The 22,397-nt window shown below is 39.0% G+C and overlaps 1 protein-coding gene across 1 annotated transcript in view; it reads left to right on the top strand.

Annotated features, from left to right (window-relative positions):
- Window positions 1-22,397, top strand: part of PLXNA2 (plexin A2) — a 521,320-nt gene that overhangs the window by 37,521 nt on the left and 461,402 nt on the right. The window contains exons 2-3 of the mRNA XM_060772844.2: window positions 9,107-10,383; window positions 12,447-12,629. Of these exons, the coding sequence (XP_060628827.2) occupies window positions 9,196-10,383; window positions 12,447-12,629 (1,371 nt within the window). The 5' untranslated portion in view covers window positions 9,107-9,195. The remainder of the gene's footprint in view (window positions 1-9,106; window positions 10,384-12,446; window positions 12,630-22,397) is intronic.

Genomic DNA, 22,397 nt, shown 5'->3' with positions numbered 1-22,397 from the left:
TGTTGAAAACGATGGGCCAGTTACTTCAAAGAACTATATATACTTACTTGAGTATAGGTCTAGAAATTTTAACCCAAAAATAAATCCAAAAAAACTGAGTTGGTTTATCCATGGATTCAGTGTTGTATAGACAGCCATAACTCAGTTGACAAAGACTCTGATGAAACCACAGCATTGCTTCATAGTTTCAAACAAATACTGGAGCACCCACTGACTTTTCTTGATACTGGGCTAAACCATATTAACCACCCCAATGATAACAACTGAAAGTAGCCGACTGTCATGGGAACAGCCTGAATCAATCACACAGGTTATTAGGCCAATGTGTGCAAGCCCTAAGATATACATGTAATTAGATAGCTTTTCAATCCCAGAATTAAGATGAACATTCTAGCTTTCTTCCTCTTTCAATTGTGCATGAACATACACATAAAGAATACTTTGATATCTACTTCTAGACTATACTATCATTTTAAAGGGCAAAAACAAAACTACTCTGAAAGTGGGGTTCTCATATTCTGGTCACTGGTGTTTGTCAGTCTTCTTTTGTACATTTGAAAAGCAGTTGAGCGTCTTCTTTTGAGCACTGGCACCGGAGCCACTTGATTTTGCCCTTTGGAAATGATCTCCTTTACAGAGAGGAAGATGTAGGCTTTTATTTTGCAAAAGTTGACTTGAGAAATTAATGAGAGGAAATATGTGAGTGAGGTTGAGCTGAAAGGTGAGTTAGTAACCTTGCATTCCAGTCCCCTTCAGTTTCTACTGTCTAATTCAGGTTCACCTCACAGTTAGTCTCCAGCTCAGCTGCTGCAGTCTTCTTTTTCATAATAGGAACTGGAGTTTTCCTTTCATTAACACTGAAACAGATACAATGGCTATAAATGAAAAGGCTTCCAAGAAGAGAAGGAGTAATGGCTTAGATGAACTGTCTGCTTGTTATGACTGTCCTTTCCTTTCTGCACTACTTTGTCACTGACCCCAAGAAATGTAGTTACCACTGAAAAGCACCTGTCTTTTTCTAGACAAAATGTTAACAAGCTTAAAGTGAAATAACACAGAGGTACTTTCTTATCAGCTCTTGCTTTAGACAGAGCTTTATAAAGCCTAGTTTCTTATTTTTTTAAAAAAGAGAAACAAGAACAAAGCTAGATAAATTGAAAACTTTCACTTCCTCTATTAGGATTCCCACAGGGAAATCCAGGTGCCAATTTTATTTTATGTTATTGAAAAGGGAAGAAGTTGAACCCCCCCCCCCCCCCAAGTTTCTTCTAATGACAAATGGTTCCTCCCAAACATTAGGGAAACTCTCATATGGCTAGCCATACTTTGCCAAACCCTGTCATGGAGGAAGAAAGCAGTGGCAATTTAGTTATGTCTGGGTTTTTTTTCTTCAAATACATATGTGCAATGTACATCTGAACCTTCTTCCATATTGGCATCAGAAACAACAGATCAGTGGATTTCTATGTTGAACCCAAAACAAAATGAAGAGTTACCAGATAAGTAGAGTTACAAGCTTGGTAGATTGAGGGTGTGCCATGGATATAATGTATCTTGATTTTAGTAAGGTAATTGATAAGGTTCCCCGTGATATTCTTGCAAACAAGCTAGTAAAATGTGGGCTAGACAATACTACCGTTAGGTGGATTTGCAGTTGGCTGAACCCAAAAAGTAGTGGCTTCTAGTGCTACAAGACTAGGGAGTGACTCAGGTTTCTCTTCTGGGTGTAGTGCTATTCAACATTTTTATCAATGACTTTGCTGATAGAATGGAAAGCATGGTTATCAAACACATAGATGACAATGCTTTGTCATTCAAGACTTCAGTCAGCCATGTCCGTCCTAAAATCCATGTATTTATGAAGGAGGGGGTAGGTCCTCTAAGCCTGTTGGTACTTCCTTCCTGCAAAAATGCAACATGAGTGTTGCATTTTTGACTGCAAAAGGATCAATGCTCAGAAAGTGTGTATGTGTTGTGTGCATGAAAGAAAAAAGGGAGGATTTTAGGATTTTCAGCTATTGAATTTATTCCCCCACAAAGCATAGCACAAAGAAATCTGGGAGTGTAAGGTATTCTATAACTAATATAGAAGAGTGGAAATAGGAATAGTAAGTTTTTCTCCAAATGAAATATTGCATGTGTCAGACTGTAGTGATTATGATGGCCATAATCGTAGGAAAAATGCTTCTAATTTTGGAAGCTTTTCAGACCATATGATTTGAAGATGTTAAAACTTTGCATTACAAACCTCAAGCCTCAAGTTTCTGGGTTCATATTGAAACTGTCACTTGGATAACAAGCTTTTTGAAGCAGTTTCATTTAAGTGGTTTCGAAGGATTAAGTTAAGGAAGATCCAATTCTTGCTTCGCACCTATTATTCCATAAATATATTGTGTAACTGCATTCCACAGTCTTTGAGGTAAGTGGGGATTTTTAGCTGGAAAGGGGATTATGGTGCATAAAGCATTTCATCTCATTTTTCTCATCCTTGTGGAGGTTGTTGTTTTTCCTGGTATTGCTTCAGGAAGGGGGTGATTGTTTTACAGGAGAAAAATCACACATACACACAGCTGCCTTTTAATAACTTCAGATCCCGGAAGGGTGGATAAAAGGCTCTCTGATGTAAGCCCGTATCACACAACAGTGTTTTTCTAAGACAAGCCTCTCATTTCCTATGGAAATCTCAGTCTTATGAGTCTTAATTCTGCTCAACCGTTGCCTGAGCATAAAGGAAAGGAAAATAAAGTAGGCAGGTAGGAAAAGGCATTTAAGGAAAGGTTTTGTTCAATCTCTTTTGACACTTATCTCACTTATTTTGTTCTATTTAGCACCAGTGTTATTGACCTATATTCACAAAAGATCAACCCACAAACAACTGTTTAAAGTTAATGATTGAAAAGTGTACATGTGGTCCCCTTTCCATCCCACTCAACCTGTGTTAAGCTAACTAATCGACGTTCGGGATCCAGATTCAGCACCCAATAGTAGAGCCATCTCTGCCATTTGGAAAACTGGTGTGGATACCTTAGGTGTAAGGTGCTGATATGTGACAGAAGGAAATAACTGTACATGGCATTCTCTGTGTCTGCTACAATATCACAACTTCCAGACAGAGTGACAGATATTGCTGGTACCAGTATTGAAATAAAAATCAACAGGGACCTACTACTAATCCAGTCAGTTTTTGAAGGTGCCACTTTTCCTTTCCCTGATGTAGTAAAATATCTTGGACTAGACCCATTTGCTGGCAAACACTTGGAAATGCCTGTTAGCATGCAGAAAATGAAATTCTGTTGATGTTGGTCATACAGACAGCTGGTGAGCGGTATTCTAGGAACCACCATTAGAACAGATGATTCTATGAATAGGCTCTGAGTATCTGGGAAATGGAATGTTTGTAAAAAAAATAAAGAGGGTAAGGATTATGAGTATATCCAATTGTTAATTCAAGATCATCCTGATTCATTTAATCAGAGAAACATACATACTTATTGATGTGTCCAGTTCCCATTAGATTCTTATCAGATCATTCAGACCTTCCTTGTTGCAAACTCCTGCTTATGCTAGCAATTTACATTGCTTTATTTAGATGCCCATAAAGTAATTCTGTGAATTATAAAAATCATACTCAACCATATGAGTCCCTTATTACTAATAAAATTAAAAAGACCAAAATAAAAATCTACCATTGGGCAATAGCTTAATTAGGCACAACAAAAATACCATAGGTCTCTTCAACAAGCCAGATAGTAAACTTTTCAGAGTATGGTGAACCCTCTGAAGTATTCATAGGGCTCACCAGGAATATGCACAACTTCCTGTGCTAGTGTGGCTCTGTGATTTTAATTAATTAATTAATTACCACACTTGTACAGCACTCTTCTCACCCCAAAAGGGACTCAGGGTGACCTCACAAAGGCAAAATTTAATGCTGTGTACACATATACATATCAGTAAATAAACAACTGCATTAAAATCAACCCAATTAAAAACATAAACATTGAAACATCCGTTGAAATCACAAAATCCAGATAATATTCCAGGGCTAATCTTAGTCATCGTTCTGTTATTTGTAGTGTCTTACTGCGCTGCTTACTGACCAAAAGCTTGGTCCAACTGCCATGGCTTTAGTTTTTACCTGAAGGTCAGGGGGGAAACGGCCAATCTAATTTCACTAGAGAGGGAGATCCATAGATGAGGGGCCACCACTAAGAAATCTCTGTCTCTTGTCCCTACCAGTCATGCTTGCAAGGGGGTGGAACTGAGAGCAGGGCCTCCCCTGACAATCTTAGCCTCCAAGGTGGATCATAAAGGAGATACGTTTGGACAGGAAAGCTGGACTGGAACTGTTTGGGCTTTGTAAGCTAAAGCCAGCACTTTGAATTGTGCTCAGTAATTAACGAGTAGCCAGTGTAACAGGAGGGATGTCCTCTCTCTGTATGCTGCTCCGATGAGCAGCCTGGCTACTGCCCATTGGACCAATTAAAGCTTCTGAACAGTCTTCAAAAGCAACCACATGTAGAGCACATTGCAGTATTTTCCTTTGTTCCTGTAAGAAACTGCTGGAAAAAAAACCCTCTATGTTTGGTAAGGCCTAGAAATGTAAATCAGTCTTTAGAAACTACTTCCATTCCACAGAGTCTCCTGATGGCTCCCATTTTCGTGGGATGGTAAACGTACTCGAAGTTTTAATGGAGCTCTTCAAAATACTAAATCCTATTATTTTAAAATAGACTCAGTACCTTCTTTGGCTCACAGGCAAATAAACAAGTATTGTCCTAGATTGCTACCAAATTAGGTGGATATATATCTCTTTTTCTTACATTTAGATTTTGCAACTATTTTAAATTTCAATAAAAAATAATTGAAAGGTGATTCTCACCCACCACCAGACTACAGCAGAATTCAACCATTTATATACTTAGTTTGAGTCACTGCCAAGATATGTCTGTGACCAATGAAGTAAATTGGAGTAATGCAAGACTTGCCAAAACATTTGTCTGAAGTCTTCCTTAACACTCAACTCATAGTGGATAGTACCCAAGGCAGGTGAATTATTTTGATTTTTGGTACAGAAAATTTGAGGACCAATATGCCTTCACCTGAATAGAAGACATTTTTTAAGCAAGTAACAACTGTCTGCACTTTCATGACATTTCAAATGCCTAATGGTTGGTCCAACTCTATGCATTGTATCAAGAATTTTTTTGATATCATCATAAGAGAAATACTGTTATCCTTTCTCCAGAAAACATCATATGGAATGAAAAAAATGCTTATGTGTACATTTTAAAATATTTATGTATACCATGTATGCTTGGGAAATATGGGGCATAAGGACACTGACTACTTAATCTGAAAGAGTTCTGGATCAGCTCCATGGCGGCCAAATGCCACTCAGAGCTGATCCTGGGTAAGGCCACTTTAACACAACTCTAATCAGCTAAAGTCAGGGGATAGTCTGAATTCTGGTTCAGATTTCTGAACATCCCCTGACTTTGGGCCCATGTAAACAGTTGTTCTAATTAATAGGCCACAACTGTTTTCACTGCTATACCATGTTTCCCAGGCAGAGGCAGCCTAGAGACATGCAATAAAACTTATCATCTCTGTCCTTCTACCAGTCGATGACATCTGTAGGACAATCAGGAACGGGGGGGGGGGGGGATGGGGTGTTCCCTCCTCTTCCTCCATTGCCCCTCACCCTGGTCTACATCACTTCAATGTAAACCATTTGGGACTGATCTGGTGTATACTAGGTAGAAGGAAGGGGAGAGACTTGGATCAGCCTCATGATAGCAGGTCTGTGTAGATCTGCATGGTTAACTCTGATTTCTAAGAAGTGTAGCTGTGCATTTAAAGATAAATGCACTGCTTCATATATTTGCAATATAACCATTGATCTCATAGTGGTGCTTCCCACAATAACTGTTGAATGTTTTTATATTGTGTAAATGCTATTTTAGACTGTAAGTCACTCAGAGCACCTTGGTGGAGAGCAACTAATTAAGAAATAAAGTGTAGTGAAGTGAAGTGAATAACAATAACAACAACAACAACAACAATAATTAGTAGTAGTTTTGGAACACAATACGCGAGACATCACGATTGTGGAAAAGGTTTGGATTATTGATGTCGCCATACCAGGTGACAGCTGCATTGAGCAAAAACAACAGGGAAAACTCAGCCATTATCAGGACTTCAAAATCAAATGGCAAAGGCTCTGGCATAAACCAGTACAGGTGGTCCAAGTGGTCATCGGCACGCTGGGTGCCATGCCAAAAGATTTCAGCTGGCATTTGGAAACAATAAACATTGTCATGATCACAATCTGTCAACTGCAAAAGGCCACCTTACTTGGATCCGCACGCATCATTCAAAAATACATCACACAGTCCTAGACACTTGGGAAGTGTTCCACTTGTGATTTTGTGATACGAAATCCAGCATATATATATCTAATTTGCTGTGACATACTGTGTTTTTGTGTCAGAATAATAATAATAATAATAATAATAATAATAATAATAATAATATAGGCCCTATTCTAAGTTACCAGAAATATCTCATATTAACACTATGCATATCACAGCACAAAGGCTTTAGTGTTGGAAGAACATGTTTAAAACTACTCAAGTGAGAGCTACAATAATTCAATAATTACAAGACTTGTGTAAATAACAATTACCTCTTGTTTGGGTGCAGAAAATGCTTTTGTTTCTAATAATGAATAAATCTGCCCCTCTTAGAAGGAATGGTCTTTCATACAGCTATTCCACAGGGATGATGGCCAATGTAAGATCTAAAAGAAAGAGAAAAAGGATGCAAGCGTGCACTGAAAAGTGACTACAGCTAGTGTCTGACAGAGCCAATCAAGGGCTGCCCTGCTGTGACAGCAAAGAGTGAGGGTTGAGCCATTCCAAGTCAGGATGAGCTTCAGATAACACTCCGAAAAGAAAGGAGGCAATGAAATCGGAGAACCTGCAAGTGTCAGCCCAGTGTTCAATTCAATACAGGATGTAAGTGAGTGAAATCCTGGAAGACTGTTTACAATAAGGTTAAATGGGTTTTGAACAAAGTATGTCACTCTTGTCTGAGAGGTGGCAGGAGACCCTTATTGAAGATATTCCAGAGGGTACTGAAGGATCTCATAAGTTCACCCCCACCTTTGGACTTTACATTTGATTCAAGCTTTCTAATTTCCCTAGTTCAGCATTATTTAGTCCCCTGTTTCTGTTTCTGAATTTAAGGAGGATTTAAAATACATGGAAGAACAGGGATTTATTTCTTTTAAAAGTTCTAAGAAATAAGAAGTATAAATAGCTCCTCTGTTATACGAAAATGATTTCTTTTCACACCTGAAAGGGATTTATTGTTCATTTGTAATTGCTGTGGTAATCCTTGTTCCCCTGGTCTGATCAATTAATAGGAGTGAAGAAATGAAGATCCAAACTGATGTAGAACACTGTCCACATTGTCTGAGAGAAGCAAAGTGGGACAGGGGATGGGAAAAGATGATAGGGAGAGATGAGTGATTACACTGACAGAAGGCAATGCATTAGAGAACTTTAGAAATAATGCAGTCTAACACCACTTAACTGTTATGATTCAATGCTATTGAATCATGGGAGCTGTAGTTTTATGAATTCTTTAAGTGTCTCTTCCAAAGGTTACTGGTTCCTCACCAATCTACAAATTCCAGGAATCTGAAGCATTGAGGCATGGTAATTAAAATGGTATGAAACTGCAGTAATAGTACAATGTAGATGCATTTTTAGACTTGATAAGCACAACTTCATATTTCTTTTGAAGTGTCCTTTCTGTGTGAAGGTCATAAGAGCATGTAGAAGGTTCACACATTCCTTCTAAACTTCTCCAGTTGAAAAAGCCCAAGTAGAAGGAAGGGTAAAGGCCTGGAAAGCTGCAGCCAATCAGAATATAAAAGACAGTGATATGTGTACCAATGTCTCACTAAAAATAGATTCTTATTTTGATCTATGTATGGGAGAAAGCTAAATCAGCATTGGGGAGAGCATGACTGAAGCTTGGCTCCCACTAGCACTAGCAGCTAAATAAATGTTCTTCTATCCACTTACATGTCAACTAGGCATATTATATATTGGTACAAAGTGAAGATTTTTTTCTGCAGAAAAGGATGTGCTATGTAATGCAGATGTTACACAACTTCTTTATCCACACTGTCTTATTCCCACTAACCTATTCCATCATCACCAGACATGAAATAAAAGCGCTAGTCTTATAGTGTTCTGTCTGCACTTTTCAGTGCTGCCTCACTTGTAAAGAGAGAAAGAGCAATGTATTCTATGTTATAAAATAGATGTTCCCCCATCTTAGCATCTGATAATGTAATAACCTGATGTCAAGAACTTGTCCATGCTCTATTTGCTCAAAGTTTTACATTGTTTTAGATGCCCTGCAATTCTTTGTTTTCAGCAGTGTGTATTTGTTCAAGATCTCTCTGTAAATTTTCAGATTAATGAGTGATTGATGCTTATCTGGTTTGCCACCTGATGCACATTGTGTATTTCATTGGCATATATCCAATGGACTTGCCAATTACAGAGGGTATAAGGCACCAAGAAGCCTGTGCATGTGAAGGGAAAAAATCAGGATCTGTTGCAGACATGTAAGATACTACCCTCTGATATACTTTTCTTCTTAATTAAATTGTAACCCTTGTGGATTTTATGGATAGGAAGAAAACTTCTTCCCACCTTACAGAAGAATAGGACACCCACGTTCCCCAGCCAGGTTTGTTAGATCTGATGCATTTGTGGGTGTGAAACAGACTTGTCTTTGGGGCTGAGATTGATTATTCCCTCTTGCAGCTGAATGAATTCATGACTCAGACAATATTATGAGCATTTAAATTGTGTAACAATTAAAGCATAGAGGTGGAACAGAATGCTACTGCCTGTACTGTTTGCCCAAATAGAAGCCTGGCTCAGGGGTTTAGAGATGTCTTCGTTTTATCTCAAGAAGTCTTTAATGAAAAAAGCCTGCTTCACTTATCTCTGTTAACAGGATATTTCAGGTCTAATCTTTTTCTCTGTGCATCTGTTTTGTTTTAATTTTATATCTGTAGAACCATGTGAGGAACATTGCTGCTGTGAGAGACACACACAGGGAGCTCTGAGGTTCACACTCCCTTTCCTCTTCACACTCCACCACAGGATGGAACAGAGAAAGTTCTGGCCTCGGATATGGGACTCCGATGGCTGGTCAGTGGACTTGGTGCTTCTTCTCTTGGTTTTCTTTTCACAGAATGTTATCAGTACTCCAATATATAATACCTTTCATTCTGAGAACCGTGATTGGACTTTTAACCATTTGACTGTCCATCAGGCCACTGGTGCAGTCTATGTGGGAGCCATCAATCGGGTTTATAAGCTGTCTGGAAACTTGACCATATTGGTAGCTCACAAGACAGGACCCGAGGAAGACAACAAATCCTGCTACCCACCACTCATTGTACAACCCTGTACTGAGATCCTGACTTTGACCAACAACGTCAACAAGCTGCTGATTATTGACTACTCAGAAAATAGACTGCTGGCCTGTGGCAGCCTCTACCAAGGAGTCTGCAAACTGCTGCGATTGGATGACCTCTTCATTCTGGTGGAACCATCTCACAAGAAAGAACACTATCTTTCCAGTGTTAATAAAACTGGCACTATGTATGGAGTTATAGTTCGTTCTGAGGGAGAAGATGGGAAGCTTTTCATCGGTACAGCAGTGGATGGCAAACAGGATTATTTCCCCACCCTTTCCAGCCGGAAACTGCCACGTGATCCAGAGTCATCGGCTATGTTGGATTATGAGCTCCACAGTGACTTTGTTTCATCCCTCATCAAAATTCCTTCAGACACACTGGCCTTGGTCTCACACTTTGACATCTTCTATATCTATGGATTTGCCAGTGGCAATTTTGTCTATTTTCTGACTGTTCAGCCAGAGACACCTGAAGGAGTATCTATCAATTCAGCCAGTGACCTATTCTACACATCTCGTATTGTGCGTCTCTGCAAGGATGATCCCAAGTTTCATTCCTATGTTTCTCTGCCATTTGGTTGTGTCAAAGGTGATGTGGAATATCGTCTCCTACAGGCGGCCTATCTCTCTAAGCCAGGAGAGGTGTTGGCTAGATCCCTCAATATTACAGCCCAAGATGATGTTCTTTTTGCCATTTTCTCGAAGGGACAAAAGCAGTACCATCACCCCCCTGATGACTCTGCTCTCTGCATCTTTCCCATCCGTGCTATCAATGCCCAAATTAAGGATCGCCTGCAGTCTTGCTACCAGGGGGAAGGCAACTTGGAGCTCAACTGGCTGCTAGGGAAAGATGTTCAGTGTACCAAGGCGGTAAGCATATTTACCATATATTAACTAGATTTCCTTTGGAAGAAAGTATTGGAGATATTCTAGTGGTAGCATCACATGAACCTTGGCAGGAATGTTAAGCCCTATAAACCTGTTTGTTGGCATTGACTGAAAGAATCTAAAGCACATCCCTTGAACAGCTCATTATTTTCTAATAGATAATGCTCAGTATTTTTTTAAAAGAAAGTTGACTCTTCTCTCAGCTACAGATTTGTGACCTTGAGCTAGTTCTGTTTTCTCATAATGTGAAAAATGAAAACACCCCTGATGATACATTAGCCCTGGTGAGAAATAATAATTTATAGGAAATATTTTCAAAACAAGCTCCATTTATAAGTGCTGTGTAAAACAGAAGGTGTACCAGGCTATTTCTGTCTTTGCTTTTCCAGTATTGCACTGAGAGATGTAATCCTTTTATTGATCATGATGGAAAGTTGTTGCTTTTAATAGCCCAAGCTTTTTAAATATAATATTAGAATACAGGAATAAAAGGTAGATGATTTGAAGAATCCCATTTCCTCTTGCAACCTGGTACAGTACCCCAAAAAAGCACTTACTCTGAGCCGACATGTTTTACATGAACAATAGTCATGACAAAATTTGTGATACTTCCCCCCCCCCCACTTCACCCTTGATCCTGAATAGCCATCGCCACACTTTTTTCAGTGTAGAAGATCCGCACAAAATCAATTTGATCTGTAGTTCTAAAGAAATGAACATGTGGTGTAGCTATCAAAAGTGTATATTAACGCAGTCACTGGTGTGATCAGTAATTCATAGAACACTATGAATCTCATGTCCTGCTTGTGGGTTTCCCATAGGCATCTGAATGGCCACTGCAAGGGAAAAGGAAACATGACCTAATAGGCATGTGATCTGATCAAGTAGGGCCCTTCTCATGCTGTATGTACTTAGGATTCTCACTGTGTCCATTACTTAATTTGCAAACTCACTTTCTTTGCCTGAGCAATGTCACAACAGAGGACAATAAATAACACATTGTTTGTTATTCAGGCATTTTATTTCTGAATGTACTCTGAATGCTTACAGAGGGAGGGTGCTGTCATTAGTCCTCTCACAGCAATTGCCAGATGGGAGAAAGGGATGTGGGTATCCCAAGAAGCCTTGATGTGGGTATCCCAAGAAGACTTGTTTTTGAGCAATCCCTTGTCTCATACATGAGCTTTGTTACATTCACTACATTTGACTCTGAAAGAAGACATGGAAGAGAGGCTGCTATATTGCCTAGAATATGTTGATGGGATAGAGAAGTGGAATCTTTTGTGCAGCTGTGGATTTAGTTGAAGTGCACTGGGATACTTGTGGGAAAGCTTTCTGAGTAGTGTTAAGCTCTTGTCTCATATCTAGACTGTTATGCAAAAGGGAGTTAGGCATTTCTCTGACAGGCAGGAACAGCTCCAAGGAGGAAGTCACCATTTCCTTTCTCCTTTCAGAATGCAGACACCTGCCCTTCCTCTGGCCATTCTTGATCCCATGCTCAGAACAGTTGAGTCAAATTGTTTAAAAAAACAAGTGTCCCGCCCAAGTTGTTTGAAGGAAACATTAGAAAGAAGATTGGTTTTTTTCATAAGGATCTTGAATGGCATTCTGCAGAGGTCTACATATACTTCAGTGAATGGTGGGGGTATTTAAATAATTAAGGGATTTGAGTTTAGAACCCAGGGAAAGTAGAGGAACCATAAAAACAAAACAGAAGAAAATTAAAACTTGATCAAGAAGATCTAAAAGGCTCTGCATCACATGCGCCTTTGTGTATTTTATATTAACAAATAGCATCGTACATTAGTTGTAAAAAATGACACATTGCACTGAATCATTGAGGCAATTCTTTGATAAAGCTAAAATAGAAATAAGGATACAGAAACACGACTTAGAGCTTATGCCTACTATTTTAGTCTCATCTGAACAAAGGGTACATATCAGATGTTCCAAGGAATGTATAGGAAAGCTCCAAGGGTCTACACTTTACTTTATTCTTTTCTTATCTGTCATTCACACTCACCAAAATGCTTTCTCCCTTTCAGCCAGTCCCAATAGATGATAACTTCTGCGGTTTGGATATTAACCAGCCACTGGGAGGCTCTGTACCGGTGGAAGGGGTGACCCTTTACACATCCAGCCGTGATCGGATGACTTCTGTCACTTCCTATGTCTACAATGGCTACAGTGTAGTGTTTGTGGGTACCAAAAGTGGCAAACTGAAGAAGGTAAGTCTACTGTTTTTGATCCAGGGAGCCTGGGGCTACAGCTTTTATTTTCTGTGTGTTTTGCTAGCTCTGCAAAAATGCAGCCAGTTTCTAATAGTTGTGGAAACCTATTTATTGATAAAGAAACATAAAAGCAATAAGAGAATATGAGAGGCAGATCTGAAACAGTCAGAAAAGGTAAGTGGAATTTATAGCTGCAGCCGATTGCTATCTAAAACTCCAATAATTGCCAATGTTGGAGAGCTGCAAATCTGTGGAGAAATGTATGCTTAGATTCTTGTGGAATTTTTGTTGCTGCTGAGGTGATGTGGATTCAGTATGCTTGAAACCAGCCACTTCTGTGATTCAATGCTATAATTCTGAAAGGGATATTCAATTGTTTTCTGTATACATTTCATGTGATTCAAAGTTTGATTTCCATTTTTAGTGCTTAGAAAATAGCCACAACTTCCTAAAAAAATTTGCACTTATTATGTTTTGAAAAGAGATGCTGTTTCAAGAGCCTTATGTTAAAAGTAATTCTTTACTTGATTCTTAAGAAGGAAGCTATTGCTTACAAAGTAGCTGCAATATGTGTGAAGGAGAATAACTTGTGCATTTATTGACTGTGAATAGAACTGATCAATAAATATATATCAATTAATATAAAGGTGAGAGTTTTATCTCTCCTGTTGGAATGTTCAGATGTTTTCAGGAATGATTGTTTTTTCATTCTTACTTTCTTACCTTATTCAATCTTTGAACAAACAAATATACAAATAACTTCGTATCACAAAATGTTCAGAATGTTATTTGAAAATGCACAGTAATGGTGATGTATTTGTTTTCTGCCCAATTATTGCATCCAAATACAAGTGTAACACTACATCACATTTTTGCTGTGTGTATGTGTATATACACATGAGTATGTGTGTCGATAGATAGATAGATAGATAGATAGATAGATAGATAGATAGATAGATAGATTTTGTGAATGTATACTGTATAAATGAAAGTTTCTTGGGAGGGAAGGAGAGAATAACTACATCTGCATGCTTTAGAAATTATTAATACCATATCATGCGTTCAGTTAGTATACGGCTAGCTTCTGGCAAAGTGTTCTTTTGCTAATTGTTCACGGCAGATTCAAATACTGCAAGTACAGTATTCCTTATCCAAGAAATATTTTGTATTCCAGATCCCCCCCCCCAATTTTAGAATACCTGTATTTGCATATATGTGGATAATGAGCTATCCTACACCCAAGTCTAAGCACACAACCTATTTATGTTTTATATACATCTTATGTACATAGCCTGAATATAGACACCCTCAGAACAGAACAGCATCAAAAAGTGATTATGAACAAAGGACTCAGTGAATCTGTACTCAGGGTCATAAATGTAATGTGGCTGCTCTACCTACTTGTATTCTTGCATTTACTTGTTTTCTTGATAAGTAAGGATGAAAATCCATGCTTAGTTTGTTGTCCCATAAGAGGGTGTACTAGTGGCTTTGGTCTGTTTGATTATTCTTCACATGCAGGTTTTTTGCATACAAAAAAAATATTAGCTTTTCATTTGTAGAAGGAGTCTTGGTTTGCAAATAAATGTTTTTCCACAGAAAACATCTTGCAGAAAGTAAACTTTTTCATGTGCAAAAAGGTATTAATTTTAAATCAGAAAATTGGGGGGGGGGGAAGGGGGACAATTTTCCAAAGTTTTTTTTTTTCAGAAAGAGTTCAAAAATATGAAAAATTTCTATCTAGTTTCTCTCTTGCTGATTAATTCCTTCCAAATTTACTGAAAAGTCATCACAACTTTGAATTATAAGACAGTCAGAATAGGGAAAAATATGTCATGTCAAGTAGGTTCTATGAACATAGTGCCACAATTTCTAATTCTCGAATGATGGCCGGTAGTTCAAACATCACTGTCCAGTGAACTCACACCTGATGTCAGTGTGAAGTATAAAGCAGCCATCCCTCATGCTGAACCTGTTTGGGGCATAGTGCTTGGGGCATTGGTTGGCTACATTAGTTCAGACTAAAATACAGTGGGTTTGTACTTTAGTTCCCAGAATTCCTTACAGTTGCCCAAGCTGACTGAGGCTTCTATGAGTTAAGAGTCCCAAACATCTGGAGGACCAAAGGTTGGGAACCACTAGTCTAGGAATCTGTAGGTGCTCTAGTATGATTCTGCTATCAAGTTTTAAAATTATTATTCACAGCTTTTCACTTTCAGGGGAAAGAATGAAAATAGCTTTGTTATACTCCTATCTGTATGTTTTTTTAAAAAAAAAATTGGATGCCTCAACAAAAAGGGAAGAAGAAACCTGAACAAATAGTGTAAATATGTGCATTATGATCAGTTAGCAGACATTTCCATAAAAAAATGGCACACTATGGAAGCACATAATGTTTCAAAGTCTGCAATATTAAAACCACACTTGGGTAGTCCTGCAGTTCTGTCACTCACTACCCAAAATTAATGTGTTGCGCTGTCTTTCAGGATCCTCATCATTTTATTCATGGCCACAGACTTGCATTGAGTACTGATTATTAATTTATTCTAGAATATCATTGGTATATGCTTGCCAAAGCTGGTGAACAAGCATTCATGACTTCACATTTGCTTCTTGGCAGTAAAAGTGCAGAGATCTGCAACATTTTTCATTGCAGTCCTGAAAATATGTAAAAGGGTTAACTAACAACATAGCCTTCTGGGAAGCCATGGGCTAAGACCTGTTTTTACATGCCGTCCTCCTGTCTTTCACCTTCCATCCTTATGCATGTTTGAGTGACAGATTGGCTTCATGAGATAACATTCTTTCCTGTTTGCATCACAAAAGCAAAGCTACTTGCCAGGGGCAAAGACATATTTCACATTCTTTTGCCCTTAAAGAGAGGCCTTGTTTTGTGGAACTTGGGAATCCATGACTAAATTGGGTCTTTCTTATGTTAAAGAACTGTGTAAAATTAGAGGTTGGTGGTATTCAAAGACATTCATTCATCCATTCCTTTCCATTTAATGTAAATAGAGCTGTAGTGTAGAAGGTGATTATGCCTTCCATAGGTAAAGTATTGATGCAGAATGTCAACTGCCATCAAGTCTACTTTGACTTCGATTATATGGTAACCCCGTGAATGATAACTTCAAAGTCACCCTGTTTTCAACAGCCCTTCTCAAAATCTTGCAACAAGGAAGCATGCGCAATGGCAACATGGGAGTATGCGCCATCTTAGCCCTCCACCCATGGAGCCGTGCCAGCATCATGTGATGGGAGCTGGCAAGTTCGGTGGGTGACCTGGACTAAATTGGCATATGCCACCAAATTTAGCCCTTTGTGAAGAGGTCATTAGTCACATTTGCCCACCTCTATGTATAGCTTTGAGCTCTTAAGTTTTAAGAGAATGTAATGTTGCTCCATAACTATGCATTCAGAGCTTTGTACCGCTTACAGTTGACCACTGGTAATATGATATACAGTTAGCTCTGAGCCTGAGCCATATATTATTGTTTTCAATTCAGTTATGTACTCTCAAGCACCATCCCAGTAGTGGAGCTTAGACTTAAAACTCCCAGAAAACCCCAACTAGCATAAATCCTGAACATGCTGTTTGGGGTATTCAGAGAACTGTGTTCCAGAAAGTACTTTTACCAGGCTTTGCACAGGATAACATATTGCAAGAACCCATTATATCAACACAAGAGCGAGTAGCATTGGTGCATCTGTTTCTATTTGAGTGGATGAGAAGAACCTTCCTTTAAAAGCTCTTAAAGCCAGCAGCTTGTGCTTGGATGTTGGCTATTTAATATACCAAGTAGAATTGTGTTCCATTAATTATGTAGGATTACTAAAGGAATGCTTTTTCTGGGTTGGTTTAATCCCTGATGGCATTTATATAGTGGAAGCTTTTTAAACGGCTACATTTCTGATGCGGAGTGAGATCTATAACTGTTGGACTGCTTTACTGCATTGGCTGAGTAGTATAAAGAAAGGAAATGGGCTTGCACATCTATATGATTGAGCTAGCAAAGATTTTTTTAAAAATTGTACATAGACATAGAGTGAAAACAACCTCTAATGGCATTTGTAAGATATTATAAGTCTTTACATAGTACTGGATATCTCAGTCAGACTATAACTACAATAAATAGTAAGTATGTAGTTTGGTATATCATGTATGCCTGGTCCATCTTTCCTGCTTTTACTGTTTCACAAAAATACTAGTCTTCCAATAAAGGAGACTAAGATAAAGAGGGTTAGTGAAGAATCTGGCTATTTTTAATCTTTAAACCAGAGAGGGGCAACTTCTGGCACTTAAATGTCTTTCACCTATATTTCCCATCAAAAGCAGTGAGGAGGGGCCATGGAAAGTTATAGTTTAACAATAGTCACCCCACTCTAGATACTAATGGATTTCAGTTTATGTGTAGCAGTTGTACTCTTACCAAAGGCTTTGCTATTGGTTTTCAGTCGGAAAGCAAAATCAAAGGCAAGAGAACTATATTTCATGAATAGGGGTGGATCCAGACAGGCCTTATCCCAGGAGAATCAGTGTTTTAAAAACGCAGATTTTCCTGGGGGGCTGTCCACACCCACACCAGAAAGTGTGCACTTTCTGGGGTGGGTGACCAGACATTCTCCTGAGACTAGCCAGGGAGAATGTCTGGAGGCCCTACCTCTCTCCCCCTAAACCCCCAGACCCGTTAGAAAAGCAATGAAAACTTACCCAGCCTCGTAGAAATTACCTCCCCTCCCCACTCTCCTGGCATGTCATTTCTATGCACCGGGAGAGCTGGCTGAAGCCTGTAATGAAGGCCAGGTAAGTTTTCATTACTTTTCTATGGGGTCTGGGGGCTTCGGGGGAGGCATTCCCAAAGTTTACTGGGCTCATTTAGCTTAGTAAACTGTGAGAATACTGTCTGGACTGCAATATTCTGCAGTCCAGAACCGTAAATAGTGGGTTTATGCCACACCTTCCAAGAAGGCACGGAATAAAGCCACTATCTAATTAATTTACTACAAATCAGGGTTTTCCTGGTTTCTAGTGAATTAATTTGGGACAGTCCAGAACATTGTCTGGACAGCCCTTCCTTTATTGTGGTAGACACTGCAATAATGATATTGTCTGGATGGGCCCTAGGGCACAGTTTGTATGCAAGAACCCCAGGATTAATTACTGGCATCTACAGATTTGTTTCGTATCTAAGAAATCATGAAGCAGGTGACATGAATTTACTTCAGATTATGCTATTGGTTAGAGTGGTCAATATTAACTTAAATGGTCAAGTACTCTAACCTGATATAAACATGCTTCCTGGAATCACATATTATGGAATCATAGGGCTGAAAGTGACTGCAAAGGTCATCTAGTCCAACCTCCTTCCATGCAGGAATATGTAATTAAAGTATTCCTGAAGGATGGTCATCCAACCTTGCAAGACCTTCAAAGAAGAAATGTCAACAACTAAACAGATCTGACATTAAATGCATTCTTCCTAACGTTCTCTCAGAATCTCTTGTAATTTGAATCCACTCGTTCATGATCTTGACTCTCGAGCAAAATACAAATATTCTATGTCTCCATGGAACAGGCACTAATATCCTTATCAGCAGCCCCACACACTTAACCCCAAATCCTTAGCAGTATCATCATGAAAGCAGCATAAAAGGCAAAGACATACAAGTTTCAGAGTGCCATTTCTCTATTAATTTCTATTGGCGATCATTTACTCCTCCCCTCAGAAAACCTCTTTGTAAACAGGTTCAGCTTTATAAATAGTTTCATTTGTTCATATCTTATTGCTATGCTGTGTGTCTTTATTGACATTTAGGCTTTTCTCTGCTCCTTATCATTTGCTACTGTTTTTCTTTTCCCCCTCCAATGCTAGTTGTTCCTCTTTGGGGGAAGAATCATCCTACCAGGGTTGCCAGCGGCAATTTAGCAAAAGATAAAATGCTCCCAGCAAGTGGTTCTTTCTGGAATTTTGTTTACACAGGGTTGTGGAGGGGAAGGCAGTCTGTTAACAACGAATGTGATGCAAATGTGCTTCTGAAAGCAATTACACAGTGTGGCATAATTCTGATTATTTGAAGCTCCCTGCCTCAGTTTCCTAAATACTGCAGATAGGGCCAATAGCCCAGTTGCCCGCCTATTTTAAAGCGTTTGTAAAAAAATCTAAACACCTTTTACAGGGTGACCACTTTGATTATCAGCCTGAGCCAATGGGGGTTGAAAGGTAGGTATCTTGATTGCCACAAAAAGCCACCATGACACTATTAATTGTAGTCTCCAGTTGAATTCATTTTCCCCCTCTCCTTTCTGCCTTGTGAGGATTTCCCAACTGGAAAGGATTGAGGCTGCTGACTGTGCATCGTTTTCTAAATTTATCTACATGTGTTTAGAAAATTAATCACTGGAAACATCACGTGCCTTTGAGGATGTTCTGGTTTCCTATTAGCTAATTAGCTGGTTTCTGTGAAATCTTGTGTACTTTGCCTCTTTTAAGGCTGGCATGTTGTGAAAGCAGAGCCAATGTAGAATAGTAATTTGAGCATTGGACTATAACTTTGGAGATCATTGACCTTGGGCAAATCACATTCTCTGTCTCAGAAGAAGGCAAAGACAATCCCTTTCTGAACAAACCTTGCCAAGAAAACCTCCTGATAGGTTTGCCTTAGGATCACCACAAGCCAGAAATTATTTGAGAGCAAGCAAAAATAATATTGTGAAAGATCCCATAACTGGGAGAGCACTGGATAGATTTCCTTAGTAACTACTATGTTACAAATCAATTGTATTGATCAGTATGTGGGCTTTCACACATACCTCCAACCTCAAATGCAAAAGACTACTGCAGAAGATGCAATAAGATGAGTATGAGCAAAATTCAGATACTGCATGTCACATGGTAATTAAAGTCATACATGTCCTGGTTATTATAGTCTTCACAGTAATTGAGGAAGAACTTTACAGATGGTGACTTGTTTAATTGTTGTTCCTCAGGATTGCTTGGGATTTGATATGACATGCTGCATCCATACCAAGTATCCCACATATAAAATTAATTTACTCAGAAAATCAGCAGTGCCAACCAGGAATGTGGTTAGCTTTAGATTGCACATTTTTAGGGAACACCTTGTCACATTCATTCATGCTTTGATCACACTTTGTTCAGGATAGGATCATAGAGTTGGAAGAGACCACACAGACTATCCAGTCCAACTCTCTGCCACACAGGAAAAGGATAAAGCATACCAACAGATGGCCACCTACCCTGTGTTTAAAAACCTCCAAAGAAAGCCTTCACCATACCCCTTTAAAGTGTTCACAAACTTAGAGATATTAAAAAAATATTTGTAGGGGCTTTGGATCATTTTGCCCAGGTGAGATAGACTGCCAAATGTTATCCAAGCTCCAAGAGAGTTGTTGCCTTTGGCATTACACCTAGGCACTAGCTACTCTTTTTCCAGTCACATTTTCTGTAATTTGATAACATTATTTTCTCTGTTTGTAGTTAAGCACACATGTACTACAAGCATGGTAGGACACACCAATTCATCAAAAGGAAGCTTAGAGGGGTCGGCTCTGGTTAGTACTTGGGTGGGAGACTGCGAACAAATACCAAGTACTTTCAGCTATATTTTCAGAGAATGTAAATGTCAAACCAGATTTGAGTATTCCTTACCTAAGAACATCCCATGAAACCTCATGAGGTCACCATAAGTTGACAAATTGAAAGCATGCAGACACATACAAACACAATTTGAAGATCACAATACACTGATCCCGGATCTAATCCACTGACCTCAGAGGTCTTTCTTGCTCATAGCGACTACAAAGCCTTAAATGTTCTGATGGACTCTCTCTTCTTGGTGAACCTGCCCATAATTGCTGATTGTCATTGTAGGCTCTGTATAAGTCTCACTGCTTAGATTAATGGACTATCAGTACAAGGCCTTTTTGGTTGCTGCACCTGGTTGTTAACTCCATCCTGTGTTAGGTGAGTTTGGCTACACTCTTACTATGTTTTAGATAAGCAGGTTTGGAAAATGGGTTTATTAATGCTGCTCACAACTAATTTTAATTTCCATTGTAGTTCTGAATTTGAGTAATTGCTCTGTTCCTGTGTTCATTATTTTATGATGTGACTCTGTTAGTAATATTTTTACTTATCACCTATGAGGCAGAGAGTGTGATCTATGCATGAATTCACTTAAAATACTTTTATCATCATAGACATTACTTAACTTAATTTGACTAACATAAGTAAGAGGTGGGGAAGTGCAGGAAGGATCATACCCACATTTACTGTGTTCATGAGAGGAGCCTCCTTTTCAACTATCCAGGTGTCTGAAATGCAGAGAAGAGTGAGAAAAAGATCTGTGGGAAGGGGAAAAGGTTATGAGGCAGAACTGGACACTTCCCAGGTCTAGTATGCCATCACTAATAGCATGCCTGCTTTCCTAAGGGAGCATTAAGATCAGTGGCAAGGCACACATCTGAGTTGGTTAGCAAAACTAGCCCAACTTCATGGACCTCTGACAGTGCAATGGATTACTTCTGTGGATTACAAGAGACAAAGACATTAATGATTTCCTCGTGTGAATCATCTGTGATAGTTGGCAAACCTTTTTTTTCTCCCCAAGAGCTAATGTGTTATGAAAAATCATGGTGAACATATTTATCTTCCTGGCATCACACCACTTGCTTAAGACAAAAAAGCAAGTAGTAGGTTGTGGTCCATCCAAATTTGGTTTGCAGTCTGAAATTTGGTCATGTTCATTCAAACCTAAACCTGTGATGCTTCATGCTTCATCTCTGTCACAAATTGTGATCTTCCCCTCTCTTTCTCTCTCTTAGTATATATATAACAGAGGCGGCACTCAATGGCTCTCATCCATTTGTATACAAAACCACTCTTCCTGTGCTCCCCACTGCTGTTTTTCCCCCTCACTCTACACACTACTTTGCTCCAGTAACCAGCCAGTCATGTAACGGACTTTTAGAAAGGAGGGGGATTTGTCTGCTCTAAAAGAGCAAGCACTTAATGCTGCTTCCCCTATAATGAGATTGGCTCACTTCCCAGACTCCTGCTAGTGAGCTTGCTGTTTGTTTTGTTGTTTTATGAGCCCCAGAGGGCCAAGCAAACTGGGCTTTTGGAAGCTGGGCAAGGCCAGTGTCTGCAGTGTATTTACAGTTTACAACCAGCCTATGGGGGAGCTTTATTTTTGTGACAAGTCTAGAGAAAGCCGGACCCTCCAGGGACTGGGCCAAATTTTATCCATGTCAAATGCCAAAAGTCTATTAGGCTATTCTAAAGCAAGGACTAAAGCAGATGAGGCTAAGTACCTGGCAAAAGAATGCAAGATTTGTTGTGCTGTTTAGAAAAAGTCACAATGCTATCTATGTGATTCAGTGTATTATTGCTAGTTTTGGAAGATATTTTCTGAGAAGACTCCTTGATTTTGTTTTTTTTAGGTTCTCTACTCTCGATGACCAAGGACAGCAGTAGTTTTCCTGGCATAGCTCCATATGTACACTTTAAGTAAGGCAGTTTCAGTGGGGTTTTATTCATAGCATAAATGTACAAAAGTGGCCAACTCTTAGTTTGGAAAGTGATAGTAGGCACTTATTTTAAGTCTATAGGGAATTTTAGTCAGATTTAAGATTCTTAAACCACTTAAGTTATCCAGAAAATGGTACCCATGGTGAATATGATTTTTAAAAAAACACTTTACAGCCTAATAGAGTGGTGTCGGTTTCTAAGGAGGGTGAAAAAT

The sequence above is a fragment of the Anolis sagrei genome, chromosome 4, assembly GCF_037176765.1.
Source record: "Anolis sagrei isolate rAnoSag1 chromosome 4, rAnoSag1.mat, whole genome shotgun sequence".
In the NCBI taxonomy this organism is placed as follows: Eukaryota; Metazoa; Chordata; class Lepidosauria; order Squamata; family Dactyloidae; genus Anolis; species Anolis sagrei.
The sequence above is the reverse complement of the archived record's forward strand: the minus strand, read 5'-3'. Positions and strand labels throughout refer to the sequence as shown.